The sequence below is a fragment of the Stegastes partitus genome, unplaced genomic scaffold (genome assembly GCF_000690725.1).
Source record: "Stegastes partitus isolate 25-593 unplaced genomic scaffold, Stegastes_partitus-1.0.2 Scaffold1526, whole genome shotgun sequence".
In the NCBI taxonomy this organism is placed as follows: Eukaryota; Metazoa; Chordata; class Actinopteri; family Pomacentridae; genus Stegastes; species Stegastes partitus.
Genome location: NW_007579257.1, coordinates 33,664 through 47,560, shown reverse-complemented (window position 1 = coordinate 47,560; position 13,897 = coordinate 33,664). Strand labels below are relative to the sequence as shown.

Below are 13,897 nucleotides of genomic sequence, written 5' to 3'. Positions count from 1 at the left end.
TAATCAGACAGATCTGCAGCACACGCCGGCCTCTGACACACAAACAGCGAGTGCTTCCTGTTTCTGTGGAACTGCTCTCACCTTTTTTTTGTTCTTTACACCACACTATGGTGTCGGACGGAGGCGAGAGTGGAAACAAGAGGCTGCAGCCAGCAGAGGAAGCAGCACCACGCTTCTCTGTGGTGACCCGACTGTCTGCAGAACAACAGCTTCAGGTGGTTTTTAACGAGACTTCTGCTGGTCTTTAAGTGATGCCAGTGGACTCGTATCAGTGCAGCTGGTTCTGCTGGGAGCCTGTTTGAGGGGCTCCTGAGGTTGAGAGCTTCTTGCAGAGACCCACAAAAACCTCTGAGAGTCAAATCAGTTCTGGTCTTTGGCCCGGTGGCCCGAGGCGTCACACTGCCCCGAAACGAAAAACTTTCCACCTCACAGCGGAAACTTTGTGTCAGTGAGTCTGCAGCGGCGGTGGGAGGCCAGAGCCCAGAACCAGAAACACGTCTCTGAGGACCAGCATGCAGGTTTAGACAGTTAGACAGCCTTCTGCGTTCATGGCTACATTTTCATTTCCACTTTTAAGGAAAAGAATTCAAATTGTTTGACACTTTCGTTTAATAAAAACACAGAGTTATCGGTGTTTGATGTCGTGTGCATTTATAACAGGTGGTTTTTTTGTTTTTTACACACTTGACACATTAATTTCCACATTTCTGACACGTTTCTACTATAATTTACAAGCTATTGCTACTTCTGTGAACTAATATCCATATTTTTGACTCTTTTGTGCGCTGATGTCCAGGTTGTTATCGTTGCTCTTCATTCATTTACAGTTTTTTTTTTTGCAATAATATCCAGATTTTGACACTTTTGTGTGATAATTACAAAGGTTATTGATTGTTTTTGTCTATTAATATCCAGGTTTCTGACATTTCTGTTCAGTATTAACCAGGTTTTGACTCTTTAGTAGAATAATGTACATGTTATTGGTACTTCTTTGCATTATTACCTGTTGGTTTTTTTACACTTCAGTGCGTTCATGTCCGGGTTGTGGATATTTCTGTCTGTTGTTATTAACATTTTATTATATACGTATATTTTTAACACTTTTATTCATTAATGTTCACATTTCCGACACTTTCACGCATTAATCGAGCGGCTAATGAAACGTTTGTGTCATCGTTTGGTTTTGTCGGACCTCCTCCTCTGCTCGTCTCTGTCCCGCTTCTTCTTTTATTTTGAAGTTGCTGAGCTCGTGTGTGTCTGAGCTTCCTTCCTCTGTGTGTTTCCTGCCTGTTGTGATTGTGTGTCCCGCCCTGATTAGTGGCTCTGGTTTGTCCCGGTTCTTCGTCTTTTTGGATCAGTGGGTGTTTTGTTCCTGGACCAGCTGTGCTCTGTTGGCTCTGCTGCCTGACCTCGTTGCTGTGAGTCACCTTTGGTTTTTGTACCTGTATTTGCCTTGAGCTCCATTTCCATGACACTAATTAATGCATTAATTTGCAGGTTTGTGACACATTAGTGTGTGAATGTTCACAATTTATTTATGTATTTATTGACATTTGTGTTTGTTGTCACTCAGCTTATTGGCACTTTGAAGGAACCTGCAGACTTGTGGAGCTGCTGTGACACTTGTGTGCATTGAGATCTACATTTTAAACTCGTGTCTGTGACCGTTTACAGGCACGTTGGTGCGTTACTTGTTTTTTGGGGCACTTTTGTGTTTCTATGCAGACTTTTAACATGTGTGCCTTATTATCCAGGTTTTTGATGGATAAAAAGTGTGACCTGGAGTTTGTGCGTGTTAGAATAAAACAGAACATTATCGTCATTATACACAAGAACAACAACATTGGTGGGAGCAGCTCAGCAAACACAAAATGCCTTTAAATAATAAAAGTAAGGAACAGAGAGAAGCAGAAGTCCACATGTGCAGACACTCATGTTGGACCAAAGAAACTGTCCACAAGAGTCCGTGGAGGTTCCTCCTTGGAGTTTAACACCTAACGGCCCGCGGATGAAAGCGGTTCCTAAGCGGTTCTCCGGCAGCCGTGTCTGTTGGGCTTCCTGACCACTGCTGACGTGTTGGTGGACCACGTTGACTCGTCAGCAATGTGCACCTCAGGGAACACAGGATCTGCCTCACCCACCTGAACCCACCACCAGCCTCTGGACCTCCTCCCTGTAAGCTGCTTCGTCGCCGCTGATGATGAGACCCACTGCTGTTGGGTCATCTGCGAATTTGACGAAGATGTTTGTGGACAGAGCACACAGGAGGAAGTGAGGTCAGGATGGAGGATCTATGGAGCCCAGCCGTCACTGTTTGTGGGCGATCCGTCGGGGAGTCCAGGTCAGTCAGCTTTTTGATAAGAATGTTCAGCAAGATGGTGTTAAACGGCAAACTAAAGTCTACACAAAGCATCCTGACATCCTGCCTGGTTCCTCTCAGCGGTGTGGAGGGGTGAAGGACGAGCCTCTCCAAACACTTCATGACCACGGACGTTGGTGCCACCGGTCTGTGGTCATTCAGGCAGCTTACGGTGTTTTCTGGGGGGTGGGGACGATGGTGGCTGCTTTCAGGCCGGATGGGACGCCGGCCTGCTTCAGGGCGGTGCTGAAGATCCTCGTCAGGACCCCTGACAGCACAGGCCTTCAGCACTTTGCCTCCTTGCACTTCAGCCTCCAGCTAGCGTCGAGGTGTGAAGAGCAAAAGCTCCCCGAAGCCTCTCCGGCAGCCGCCTGTTCTTTCAACACGAGGAGGCAACAACACAAGTTGACCTTTTGATGGTACCGACAGGATGTGAGCTCGGTCTGGTTGTTGTTCCTGTTCAGACACATTAGCAGCAAAATGCAGGTATCTGGCAACAGGTGTGTTTTGAAAGTGCAGCCATGGATAAAGATGAATGTCGATGAGCGTTCACAAAGCAGATACAGTCACACTTCTGCTCAGCTGGCTGCACTGACAGCCTCTTTCCTCCTTGTGGTTTCAACAGGATGTGTGTTCAGCTCCTCTGTGACCAGGCGTCGGTGAAGACGTCCGACAGACACATGAAGATGACTCTGTAAGTACGTACAACCACGGTTTGGGTTCGCTTACAGGATTTTGACATCCTTGTTCCTGACAGGTTCTACTTTAGTTTGGTACCATTGTGCTTTAACTTGTGGCTTTGTGACACCTGTGTGGTGACATCTGGCCTTCTGACAGCGCTGTGCTGTAGCTGACTGATTTCTGACACGTTTTTCGGTAAAGCTGAAGGTCTTTGACGGTGTTGTGCTGCAATCTTCTATTTTTTGCACTAATATCGAGGTTTTCTCTTTGTGTCACACTTCGGCTCAGCCGGCTGCGCTGACAGCCTCCTCCCTACTCGTGGTTTTTAACAGGATGTTTTCAGCACCTCTGTGACCAGCTTCAGCTCCATCCAACAGACACGATGAGGACGATTCTGCTTCTGCTCTGTAAGTTATCAATAAGGTCATAATTATCATCCGAAACAGGAATTTACTGCAGGTCAAAGCTACACGTGATGGATTTAAATTCGACTTTGGTCTCAACACATGAGCTGAACAGTGAAGGTGAAGCTAACGGACACTGCGGTGGTCTGACTGTGTTTCAGTGTTGATGAGATGCTGCCGGACGGCGACAGACGCTCGCGGTAAGATCCTCCGTATATGAAACATCGCTTGAACGTTAGAGATGGTTTGTGTTGTGTTAAATTTCAAACCTGTGAAAACTCCCCGCAGACAGAAGGTTTCCTCCAGCAGCTGTTGTTTGAGGCTCCACAGACGGCGCCCTCTGGTGGCCGCATAACTGACGCAAAGGCAAAAGTCAGGTGGCGTTAGGGAGACGAGGAGGATGCGCTGTGATGTGATCGTGCTGTTCAGCGTGATTTCACTCTGCAGACTGACGGGTCAAAGCGAGAGGACGAGAAAAGTCTGAGCTGTTGACATCCGTGTTCATCATGAACCAGTTCATTGACACGTTCTGTCCAAAGTTTAAACGGTTTTGTTCAGCAATTTGTAGGGTTTAGACTTTTTTTCCGTTCCTATCCACATTCTTCACACTTTCGTGCAGTCATTTCCAGTTTATTGACACTTGTGCACTAACATCCACGGTGGCAGGAGAAGCTCCAGTGATCTTCTCTGCTGGCCTCACCACTCTCCTCACATCCTTCCAGTCAGAGGCGCTGCAGCCTCCACAGCACAGAGGTCAGGATGCTCTGGACGGTGCTGCCGTGGAGCGTGGTGAGGCCGAGGAACAGTGGGCATCCTCATCCTGCTCAGGAAGTGCAGGCGCTGCTGCAGCCTCCTGACCAGCGACGCAGTGCTGACGGACCAGCCGAGGTCGTCTGTGATGTGCAGGAACTGGATGCTGCTGACCACCTCCACAGCCGGGCTGTTGATGAGAGGTGGAGCGTGGCCGGGCCGGTTCTTCCAGGAGTCGACAGTGATCTCTTTGGTTTTGTCCACGGTCAGGATCAGGTTGTCGTGCACCAGCTGCTCCACCTCCACTCTACGGGCCGGGGCAATGTCGTCCCTGGTGAGGCCCGCCACCGCTGTGGTTGGTCGTGTGCCATCAGGGTGGACAGCAGAGGGCTCAGGACGCAGCCCTGAGGATGAGGACCCTGGAGGTGGTCTGTCAGTGAGGAGGTCTAGCGGCGGGTCGGACAGGAGGCTGCTGAAGCTCAGGGGTCCCAGTCTGCCTGCCGGCGTTGACTGATGTGAGCTGAGGTCCTGAAACATGACGGGACTCTGGCTTGATCCGGTGAGGTGTTAAAAATGTCTGTTAGAACATCAGCCAGGTGATCTGTACGTTCCCTGAACACCTGCTCAGGTGTGTTTTCCATGTCTGGACTCTCCTCAGGGATTTTTTGACCACTTTGCTCGTCTGATGGCGCGGTTCAAGTTGGCTCTTGGTGTTCTCGGTGCTGGATAGTCGTCACCAGACTTGAAGCCTTAGTTCTGTGCATTTAGTGTTTTGCGTCCGTCATCAGTCATCCAGGGTTCTGTTGGCCCGGCTGGTAGACATGGTACACAGCCATGTATGTCGGTGAGGCTGTTGTCTAGAAAGCACGTCCCAGTCAGTGACCTCCAAACCTTCAGGATTGTTGCTCCTCATCTCTAGTGTTGTTGTTAAATCCAGCTGCAGATGATCTGTTTTGTTCTCCAGGGAGCAAACGTTAGCGAGGAAGACGGATGGAGGCGGCGTTCTGTAGGGGTTCGCTTTTAGCTTAGCTGTTAGCTTAGCTGCTAGCCGCGCTTCCTTCAGTCACACTGCCTCTGCTTGTCCTGCTGTCGGCTGCTAGCAGTCCGCCGCTTCGTGTAGCGCTTCCAGGCTTCGCCGACACTCCCAAGAAATCGCGTCTACGCAGACGAAGCCACCGGATAATCGTAAATCCAGCAAGTGCTGGTGACAAGATGCTAACTTACTGGGAGTGGTGACTGTTTCTGGCCTCTTAGGTGGCAAATTTTAAATATGTATATTTAAAAAAAATCTGCAACTACGAGAGTTTTAATACATTTCTGACGTGTTCATTGTGACTCAGTTTATTTCAAATTTCAATCCAGGTTTCTGAGACTTCTGTGCAGTACTTCAGCTTTCAGCATCAAACATTGCACATAACCGTTTACACCGTTTCTCAGCACTCGGCCTCTCTGCACAGGACGCTGTTTGATCAGAACTACCTGCATGGTGCACATGAGGACGCCACATAAGTCCTGCAGGTGTTGCACGTGCAGGTCTTTCTGCACATAACGGTTTTAGCATTGCTCTTGTCTTCATAGCGTCGCCGCGGTTTGTATGAGTCTCTGATCGCACAAAACCTCTCAATCCTTCAATCATTTTCTGATTTTTGATGCTTTTGTGCATGAATGTTTTGACAGTTGTGTATGAACATCCCGGCTTTAGGATTGTGGTGCATTAATGTCCCTGTTGTAGACACCTTCTGCATTAGCACCCAGGTCCTAGATGTTCTGGGACCCTGTTACCAGGTTTCTGATTGGTCTGCGTGTTTAAAGGAACATTGCTGGAAATGAACACTTTCTTGAAACTTTCTTTGAACATTTGATGTTAGATGATACCAGAACTTGTAGGTGATGTTCTCCACTGCTGGGATACTAGAACCTGCTGTGTGTGTTCCTCAGCCTCCGTGGTGGTGGAACCCAACCAGGCCCAGTTCTTTGAGTACCAGCATTTCTCTCTGAGCTGTGAGCAGTTCGGCGCTGGTGGGTGGACGGTTTGGAGATACACGACCAAAGGGTGAGTTTGCCGCCGACACAGCAGAACCAGACTTCTGATGGTTCCTGGGTTTGGGTTCATTTCGATGACCCATCAGCTCAGCCTTCTTCAGGGCTGTCGAAGGCACTTGTTTTTGAACCATGCCATGTGGTGACTGATGTCTCGCGGTCAGATGAGATGGATCAGCTGCTCCGGCTCCCAGTCAAACCTGAAGGGCTCAGCTTTCATAGAACTGGTCCTGTCTGACTCGAGGTTCCTTTGAGAACTTTAGCAGGTTTTTATGCCAACACGGTGGCATCATTCAGTCCTGATAGATGTCGCTGAGACGCCTTTTTGTGTTAATATCTTTGTCACCTTTGTACCCAAATATCCAAGTTTTTCACATTTTTGCAGCTTAATATCCAGATGTCTGACACCTTGGTAGGGTAACATCCAGGTCTGTGGGGCACTAACATCCAGGGTTGTTTGGTTTTAGCTGTTGCACCTGCTGAATCAGGTTCATGATGAACTGGTCCCTTCATATCCAGGTTTCTGTCACTTTGTGTTTATATCTAGATTGATTCTGTTGGACACTAGTGTCCAGCTTGTTGACCCTTGTCCATGGATGTGTTGAAGGTTGGTGCTGTCTCAGTGTGGCTCAGCCTGGGGCAGCCAGAAGTCTTCCACCTGCCACATGGACGCTGTCAAGGCGTCCAACACTGGAGTCTACTGGTGTCAGTCTAAATACAGAGACAGCAGCGACGGCGTCAACATCACCATCACTGGTGAGATTCACCCGACACCCCGCAGGGCACCACAACTTCCTTGTCCTCATTCCTGTTTCCTGACAAGCAATCGAACTGCAGATTTGGCCTCACGTTCAACGTGACGCGTGTGATTCACGGGTTGGGTTAAAGTTGTGAAGCAGAGACACTTTAAAGGAACTGGTTCCAGTAAAGAGAAGTGAATCTCTGGTTGTAGTATGACTCAGCCATGAACACTCACAGCTAAAAGAAAAGCTGCCTGACTTCATGACGGTTCACACAGAAAAGCAAAGGCAGATGGATCAGAGAAGGTCTGGTGCTCATGTTTCTTTCTGAACGCTGAACACATCCTGGTTGTTTGTGCAGATAAATCGGTGATCCTGCAGAGTCCCGCCATGCCGGTGACGGAGGGAGGAAACATCACTCTGCGCTGCATGACCAAGGAAAGGTCCGACCTGCAGGCTCAGTTCTATCAGAACGGTGCCGTCATTGGGTCCGGACCTGCGGGTCACATGACCATCCACCACGTTTCCAAGAACCATGAAGGCGCCTACAAGTGTAGCATCAAAGACCGTGGGGAGTCTCCACTGAGCTGGCTGCTGGTGGAAGGTCACTTCACTGCTTTAATGTCCAGCTTTCTGATACTTTGTGTGTCAACATCAAGTCTTGAAGCACTTTGTGAAGTCATTTCCAAGTTCTACTTTGTGCTAATATCCAGAGAGCATCTCTCATGAACTCCAGCAGGAGCTCTGAAATAGATCCTGCCGTCTTTACTCTGGATGTCTTTGCTGTCTGTACGAGCAGATACAGGACGTGAGCACCTTGTCCACACTGAGCTAACGTCTGTCTGTCCCCAGATGGTTCTGACTCGGCGTCCCTCACAGTGTCTCCGGACTCGTCCCAGATGTTCGAGTATCAGCACTTGTCTCTGAACTGTGGTGAGAAAAGCAGCTTCCATGGATGGACAGTCCACCGGTCCAAGACCTCGGTCAGCAACATAAGCAGGTGTGGCGACTGGGGGGATGTCAGCGCGTCGGGCTGCAGCCTCCCCACAACCAAGCAGAAAGACAGCGGCCTCTACTGGTGCGAGTCTCCTGCGAGGCGGCGGAGCAACTTGGTCAACCTCACGGTGCACGGTAGGAGGACCGCTCTGAACATCCAGATCCAGATCCAAAGATCCATCCGGTGCTCACAAGCCTGGCGTTAACATCCATGTTTCTGGTGCTGTTGTGCATTAATGTCCAGGCTCTTGACAGTTTGCTGCGTTATCTTCCAGATAAATCGGTGATCCTTGAGAGTCCCGTCCTCCCTGTGATGAAGGGAGACAACGTGACTCTGCGCTGTCGGTCCCGGCACCCCACCAGCCTCCCAGCTGCTTTCTATAAAGACGGCGCCCCCATCAGGACCGAGCCTGCAGGTCACATCACCCTCTACAGCGTCTCAAAGTCCGATGAAGGCCTCTACAAGTGTCACATCGGCAGTCTTGGCGAGTCTCCGTCCAGCCGGCTGTTGGTCAGAGGTGAGGTCAGAATCAGAAAACTCCCTGCAGGTCTGGGTCTGAGTGTCCAGAACCCTCATGTTGTCTGTGGTGCCAGAGGCAACATGTCAGCCAATCAGAGCAACCAGCAACCAGACATAGCACTGCTCAGAAAAACTGATATAAGATCAGAGTACTGGTTTGTGATAGTTTGCATTTTATTCAGACCTCTTGCTGTATTTGAAGGCCTTCATGGGTTGTTTGTATTGAATCACTTCACATTTTGTACATTTTATACGTATTTTGTGGTAACTTGTGTCACGTTTTGGTCATTGTGTTTCCCTTTGTGGGTTCTTTGTGTGACGTTTAAAGTGGTCTGACTGAAACAGCTGCAACCTTCTGCACTGAAGCTAAAAGTTTTGCCAAAGACCTGGACCGTGCAGTCAGACAGCTCTGCCAGAAGGCTCCCAGTCGTCCAACATGGAGGCTGCGACCAGGATCTTCAGTGAAGTCACTGAAGCAGCCTCTGTTTGTGGAGCATGCTGTCTAACGTGGCCACAACGCAGTGAAGATACACCTGTGATGTTCTCACCACGGACACACTGGCTGGTTTGTGACTGTCGGCTTGAGCAGGTGTGTTTGTTGCCTCCAGGTCCAGATGAAGCGGCTCCAGCGCCGGAGGCCCTGAGCGTTCTGAGGGTGATCTGCTACATGGTGGTGTGCTGTCCATACGTCATCTCCACCGTCCTCATGGTGTCTCTGTACCGACGCAGGCCCTCAGGTAACACTTGTCACTAAAAGTCACTCTGAGTCTGAAGTTTGCTGCAGCGCCGTGCTGTCTTTGGGCTCACCGACCCAGAACATGCTCAGATGGTCAGAGGACAGGGAGGGGACAGTGTGTAAGCAGTGATGATGATGATGATGATGGCTCTGTTTCCGTTTTAAAAGCACTTCATGCTTCACAGACAGAAAATAAGCAGTGGACCAGTGGACAACAGGAGGCCAGTCGGGCCGAACAGAACAAGACCAGAGAAGCAAAGTGTAGAAATGGAGCCAAACATGGTGAAAGACGTACAAAATAAATCACTACGACACCAGATAGGATCGTAAAAGCACCAAAAATCACATGAGACTCAGAGGAATAAAAGAGTGTAAAACCAGACGGACAAGGCCAGAAGCATTGTTATTGTTCATGGCAAATAAATACAATAAATCATAAAGCAAACAAATAAAATCAATTCAAATAGACGATGTCACATGAAAGCAAGCCTATCAAAAAGGGTTTTCACTTCAGGGGTCCTGATGGCAGAAGCTCAGCCTCACTCCTGTAGAGCTGGACCAAGGAAACGATTTCAGTCCTGGAAAAAGTCTAAAACCATTCTTAAATCAGTCTGGAATGGATCTAAAGTCTGCCCAAACCGGTCCGGAACCAGTGTAAAACTAAGTCCAAAACCTGGTCTAACACAGCTCCATGAGTGCTGCTGAACAAAGTCCAGAATCTAAAACGTGTCCTTTTCATTGTCGTCCTCGTCGGACTTGAAAGAGTCTCCTGTTTAACCGCTAACCAGCATCACGGACACCTTCGCACTCTGAACGCATGACGACAACGAACACGAGTATTTTCTTGACTGAACGCGACGTTTCGATCCAGTCGGACGTCCAAGAGAGCGAGTGATTACTGCAGCTGGAAAAGCAGAACTGCACAGCACATAATGACACATGTCACGTTTATTTGCAGAATCTGATGCCGCCCGAAGGAGAAACCTGCCTGTTTCCATGGCGACGTCCTCACCCGGCGAGGAGGATGAAGCACCGAGCGAGCAGTACGATGATGTCATCGCTGCTGTCACCACCGAGCATCACTTCTGAAGCAGCCTTTGACTCAGTCTGTGTTCTTCAGTCAATAAAATAGTTGTTTTTTATGTCAAAGTGGCAGCATTGTTCTTTAGTTTGCTTCGTTTGAAACTTCTGATGTTGAGAACTTTGTAAAGTGGAGATAAACGTCCATCCTCACTGGGGGGCGGAGTCTATCCCAGCTGACTCAGGGTGAAGGCAGGTTCACCTGGACAGGTAACCAGTCTATCACAGGGCTACACTTAGAGACAGACAACCAAGCACACTCACATTCACACCTACGGACAATTTACAATCACCAATTAACCTCAGCATGTTTCTGGACTCGTTTAAACCTTTTATACAAATTTGTGTCACATCATTTTGGACAATTCTTATTTTTTTACATCAATTTTTGACAAATTTATGCAATTTTGGGTAATTTGTAAAATACCTTTGAAATTATTTTGTCATTTGGGAAAATGTTTTGATATTTTGTAGTTTCTGTTTCTGAGTTTCTGTAATTTTGGTCAAATGTATGTTGTTTTGTACAAATATAATTAATTTGGTATCATTTTTAAAACATTTATGACAAATTTGTATATTTTGGACAATTTGTGAGACATTTTGACAAAATTTTTGCCATTTTGGACAAATTCTTCAGACATTCTTTGACAAATGTACATTTTGGACAGCTTTGAGGCCATTTCTGACCAAATGTGTGTACTTTTGGATAAATATAATTCCTTTTAGACGAATTAATTTCGTTTTTAACCTTCAGTTTTACTGCAGTTTGGACAAATTCGTTCTATTTCGTACACGTTTGAGTAACTTTGGTGGTTCTGGGTAATCTAACTACACTACCCATGATGCCTTGCGCGGCCCGTTGCCAGGATACGGTGCACCGCCAGCGCCATCCGGTTAGCTTCTCTCATAAACACCGTTTGGACGCAGATCAACGTCGCTAAACTAAACTCAACTGTATAACAAACGACATTTAAACGTCTTGGACACCGTCTGTCTGCAGTCTGGGACGGACACCTGGTTCCAGACGCCTCGCTGTCTGCTGGGTGTAAGTTGCTGGACAGTGCTGGGTGCTGCTGTTAGCTGCTGGGTGCTGCTGTTAGCTGCTAGGTCCTGCTGTTAGCTGCTGGGTGCTGCTGTTAGCTGATTGGTGCAACTGTTAGCTACTAGGTAGTGCTGTTAATTGCTAGGTTCTGTTGTTAGCTACTGGGTACTACTGTTAGCTGCTAGGTCCTGCTGTCAGCTGCTTGGTGCTACTGTCAGCTGCTTGGTGCTACTGATAGCTGCTAGGTCCTCTTGTTAGCTGCTGGGTACTACTGATAGCTGCTAGGTCCCACTGTTAGCTGCTGTGTGCTACTGTTAGCTGCTAGGTCCTGTTGTTAGCTACTAGGTAGTTCTGTTAGCTGCTAGGTCCTGTTGTTAGCTACTAGGTAGTGCTGTTAACTGCTAGGTCCTCTTGTTAGCTGCTAGGTCCTGTTGTTAGCTGCTTGGTGCTGCTGTTAGCTACTAGGTAGTGCTGTTAGCTGCTAGGTCCTCTTGTTAGCTGCTAGGTCCTGTTGTTAGCTGCTTGGTGCTGCTGTTAGCTACTAGGTAGTGCTGTTAGCTGCTAGGTCCTCTTGTTAGCTGCTAGGTCCTGTTGTTAGCTGCTTGGTGCTGCTGTTAACTGCTAGGTCCTGTTGTTAGCTGCTGTGTGTTTTGGTTTCCTTAAAGCAGAGAAAAGTTTATTTTAACCGGCAGAAAACAGAAGCAAAGTGCGCAGAAGTTGGTTTGAAAGGATCATTTACGGAGTAATTAAGCTGTTCTGTCTCTGCCAGGAACAAACTGCTCTGTAGGTCGGCCTAAACGTCCAGAGGCACGGTGGGATCAGTGCTGACCAGTGTGGTCCGCCTATGGAGCGGGGCGACTGGGACAGAGCCGGCCGCCTGCTGAAGAACCAGCCGTACGACGAGAGTCTGGAGGTGGCCGACGGAGAGGAGGTGGCCAGCGTCTACAGCCTGACACCCCGCGGCCAGCGCCAGGTAGCCAGGCCACCTGCCCGCCGGGCCCCGTGCCGCCTGACCACGGGCCTCCACTGTCACTGAGCCGGGGGTTAAAACACATTTAGTCCCTTCCTTACAACAATAATCAGAAAATGAGCTGTTGTCTCTACGATCATTCTTGTAGCGGGTCAAAACAGGCCCAGTGTTCAGTTGATGGTAAAACAGAACACATCTTATGTATTTGTGGTGTAGTCGCTGCTCTTGCCTGGACAATGACTGAAGGTGTTGATCGATAATCAGTCTTCAACATTTCAACTCGCTGTTTGTTCCATAAAATGCCTGCAAATGGTGACAGATGTCAGTGTTTCCAAGATTCAAAGTCCAAGATGACAAACGTCTTGTTTTATCCAAAGATCTTCAGTTTACTGTCACAGAGGAGGAAAGGAAGCAGAACATCATCACACCTAAGACGCTGACATCACAGAACTGAGACTGATTCATTGATTGTCAGAGTAGGTGGGAGTGGTTTGTTCATTGACCTCTAATGGCAGCAGCAGTGGTTTAGTCTCAGTGGTGTTGGTTTCTCCAGTCAGAGTCCAGGAGGAGCCGCAGAGTCCGAGGCCTGATGTCGGCCAACAGCAGCAGCGACGAGGACCACAAGCCTCCGAGAGCCAAGGAGCCGGCGGGGACCAGTCCCAACGAGGAGGAGGAGGAGGAGGAGGAAGAGGAGGAGGAGGACACCGATGAGGATGATACCGACGAAGACGACGAGCCGGCAGAAGCCCCGGAGGGAGCGTACGACCCGGCAGACTACGCCAACCTGCCCGTCAGCACCGAAATCAAAGAGCTGTTCCAGTACATCACACGGTGAGACGCTATGAGGGAGGCGTCTGTGGTACCTCATCTGACACGTCTCGCCATTTTCTGTCATTTCTGAACATTTTATGAACACAAATGTTCGTCATGGTGAGAAAATGAAACGGCATCGTTGAGCCCAAAGCCTGCTGGCAGCACGAACATCACACCGGGTACCGGCCATGAGCTGCCAGCTTAGGAGCTCCATCAGGAACATCAACCAGATCTCAAATAGCTTCTTTCTACACGTCCCAGTTAGAATTTGGCCGACAATAAAACCCGTAAAAACAAACTTGTGTCGCGGACAGACCCCGCTGTGGCCAGCAGCAGAATTGGGTTTTGTAATCGGGTTCTGTCTCCTGTCAGGTACACTCCCCAGTCCATGGAGCTGGAACACAGTCTGAAGCCCTTCATCCCCGACTTCATCCCCGCCGTGGGAGACATCGACGCCTTCCTCAAGGTGCACACTCACCTGAACACGCCATTCAGACACCGTGACATCACCGTGACATCACCGTGACATCACCGTGACATCACCGTGACATCACTGTGTGTCGCTTTCAGGTGCCGAGGCCGGACGGTAAAGCCGACAATCTGGGCCTGCTGGTTCTGGATGAGCCCAGTGTGAAGCAGTCGGACCCCACAGTGCTGTCACTGTGGCTGTCAGAGGAGACCAAGCAGCACGGAGCCACAGAGGTACACACACACACACACACACACACACACACACACTCTGGCAAGCTAATGGGCATGCACACAC

At 49.0% G+C, this 13,897-nt stretch overlaps 2 protein-coding genes across 4 annotated transcripts in view; both read left to right on the top strand.

The window, feature by feature from the left end:
- Positions 1 to 1,313: 1,313 nt before the first annotated feature.
- LOC103371094 (Fc receptor-like protein 4) lies at positions 1,314 to 10,375 on the top strand. Of its 3 annotated transcripts, XM_008300319.1 has the most exons (11): positions 1,314 to 1,418; positions 2,985 to 3,057; positions 3,329 to 3,447; positions 3,606 to 3,644; positions 6,133 to 6,247; positions 6,842 to 6,990; positions 7,336 to 7,578; positions 7,827 to 8,105; positions 8,246 to 8,488; positions 9,099 to 9,227; positions 10,185 to 10,375. In XM_008300319.1, exons 3-11 carry the CDS (start codon positions 3,423 to 3,425, stop codon positions 10,313 to 10,315), a joined length of 1,353 nt encoding a protein of 450 aa, XP_008298541.1. In that variant the 5' UTR covers positions 1,314 to 1,418; positions 2,985 to 3,057; positions 3,329 to 3,422; the 3' UTR covers positions 10,316 to 10,375. The 3 variants fall into 3 exon arrangements, with proteins under 3 accessions (XP_008298541.1, XP_008298540.1, XP_008298539.1); XM_008300318.1 differs by having other exon boundaries at positions 2,985 to 3,447; XM_008300317.1 differs by lacking the exons at positions 1,314 to 1,418; positions 2,985 to 3,057; positions 3,329 to 3,447; positions 3,606 to 3,644 and having other exon boundaries at positions 5,923 to 6,247.
- Positions 10,376 to 11,183: 808 nt separating this feature from the next.
- Positions 11,184 to 13,897, top strand: part of ift46 (intraflagellar transport 46 homolog (Chlamydomonas)) — a 4,873-nt gene continuing 2,159 nt past the window's right edge. The window contains exons 1-5 of the mRNA XM_008300316.1: positions 11,184 to 11,351; positions 12,118 to 12,321; positions 12,872 to 13,149; positions 13,504 to 13,597; positions 13,702 to 13,833. Of these exons, the coding sequence (XP_008298538.1) occupies positions 12,193 to 12,321; positions 12,872 to 13,149; positions 13,504 to 13,597; positions 13,702 to 13,833 (633 nt within the window). The 5' untranslated portion in view covers positions 11,184 to 11,351; positions 12,118 to 12,192. The remainder of the gene's footprint in view (positions 11,352 to 12,117; positions 12,322 to 12,871; positions 13,150 to 13,503; positions 13,598 to 13,701; positions 13,834 to 13,897) is intronic.

Coding starts and splice junctions, on each gene's coding strand:
- LOC103371094 (XM_008300317.1), top strand. CDS start 6,063: ATGATACCAGAACTTGTAGGTGATGTTCTCCACTGCTGGGATACTAGA. Junction 8,489..9,098: donor CAGCCGGCTGTTGGTCAGAG/GTGAGGTCAGAA, acceptor TGTTGCCTCCAG/GTCCAGATGAAGCGGCTCCA. Junction 9,228..10,184: donor GTACCGACGCAGGCCCTCAG/GTAACACTTGTC, acceptor GTTTATTTGCAG/AATCTGATGCCGCCCGAAGG.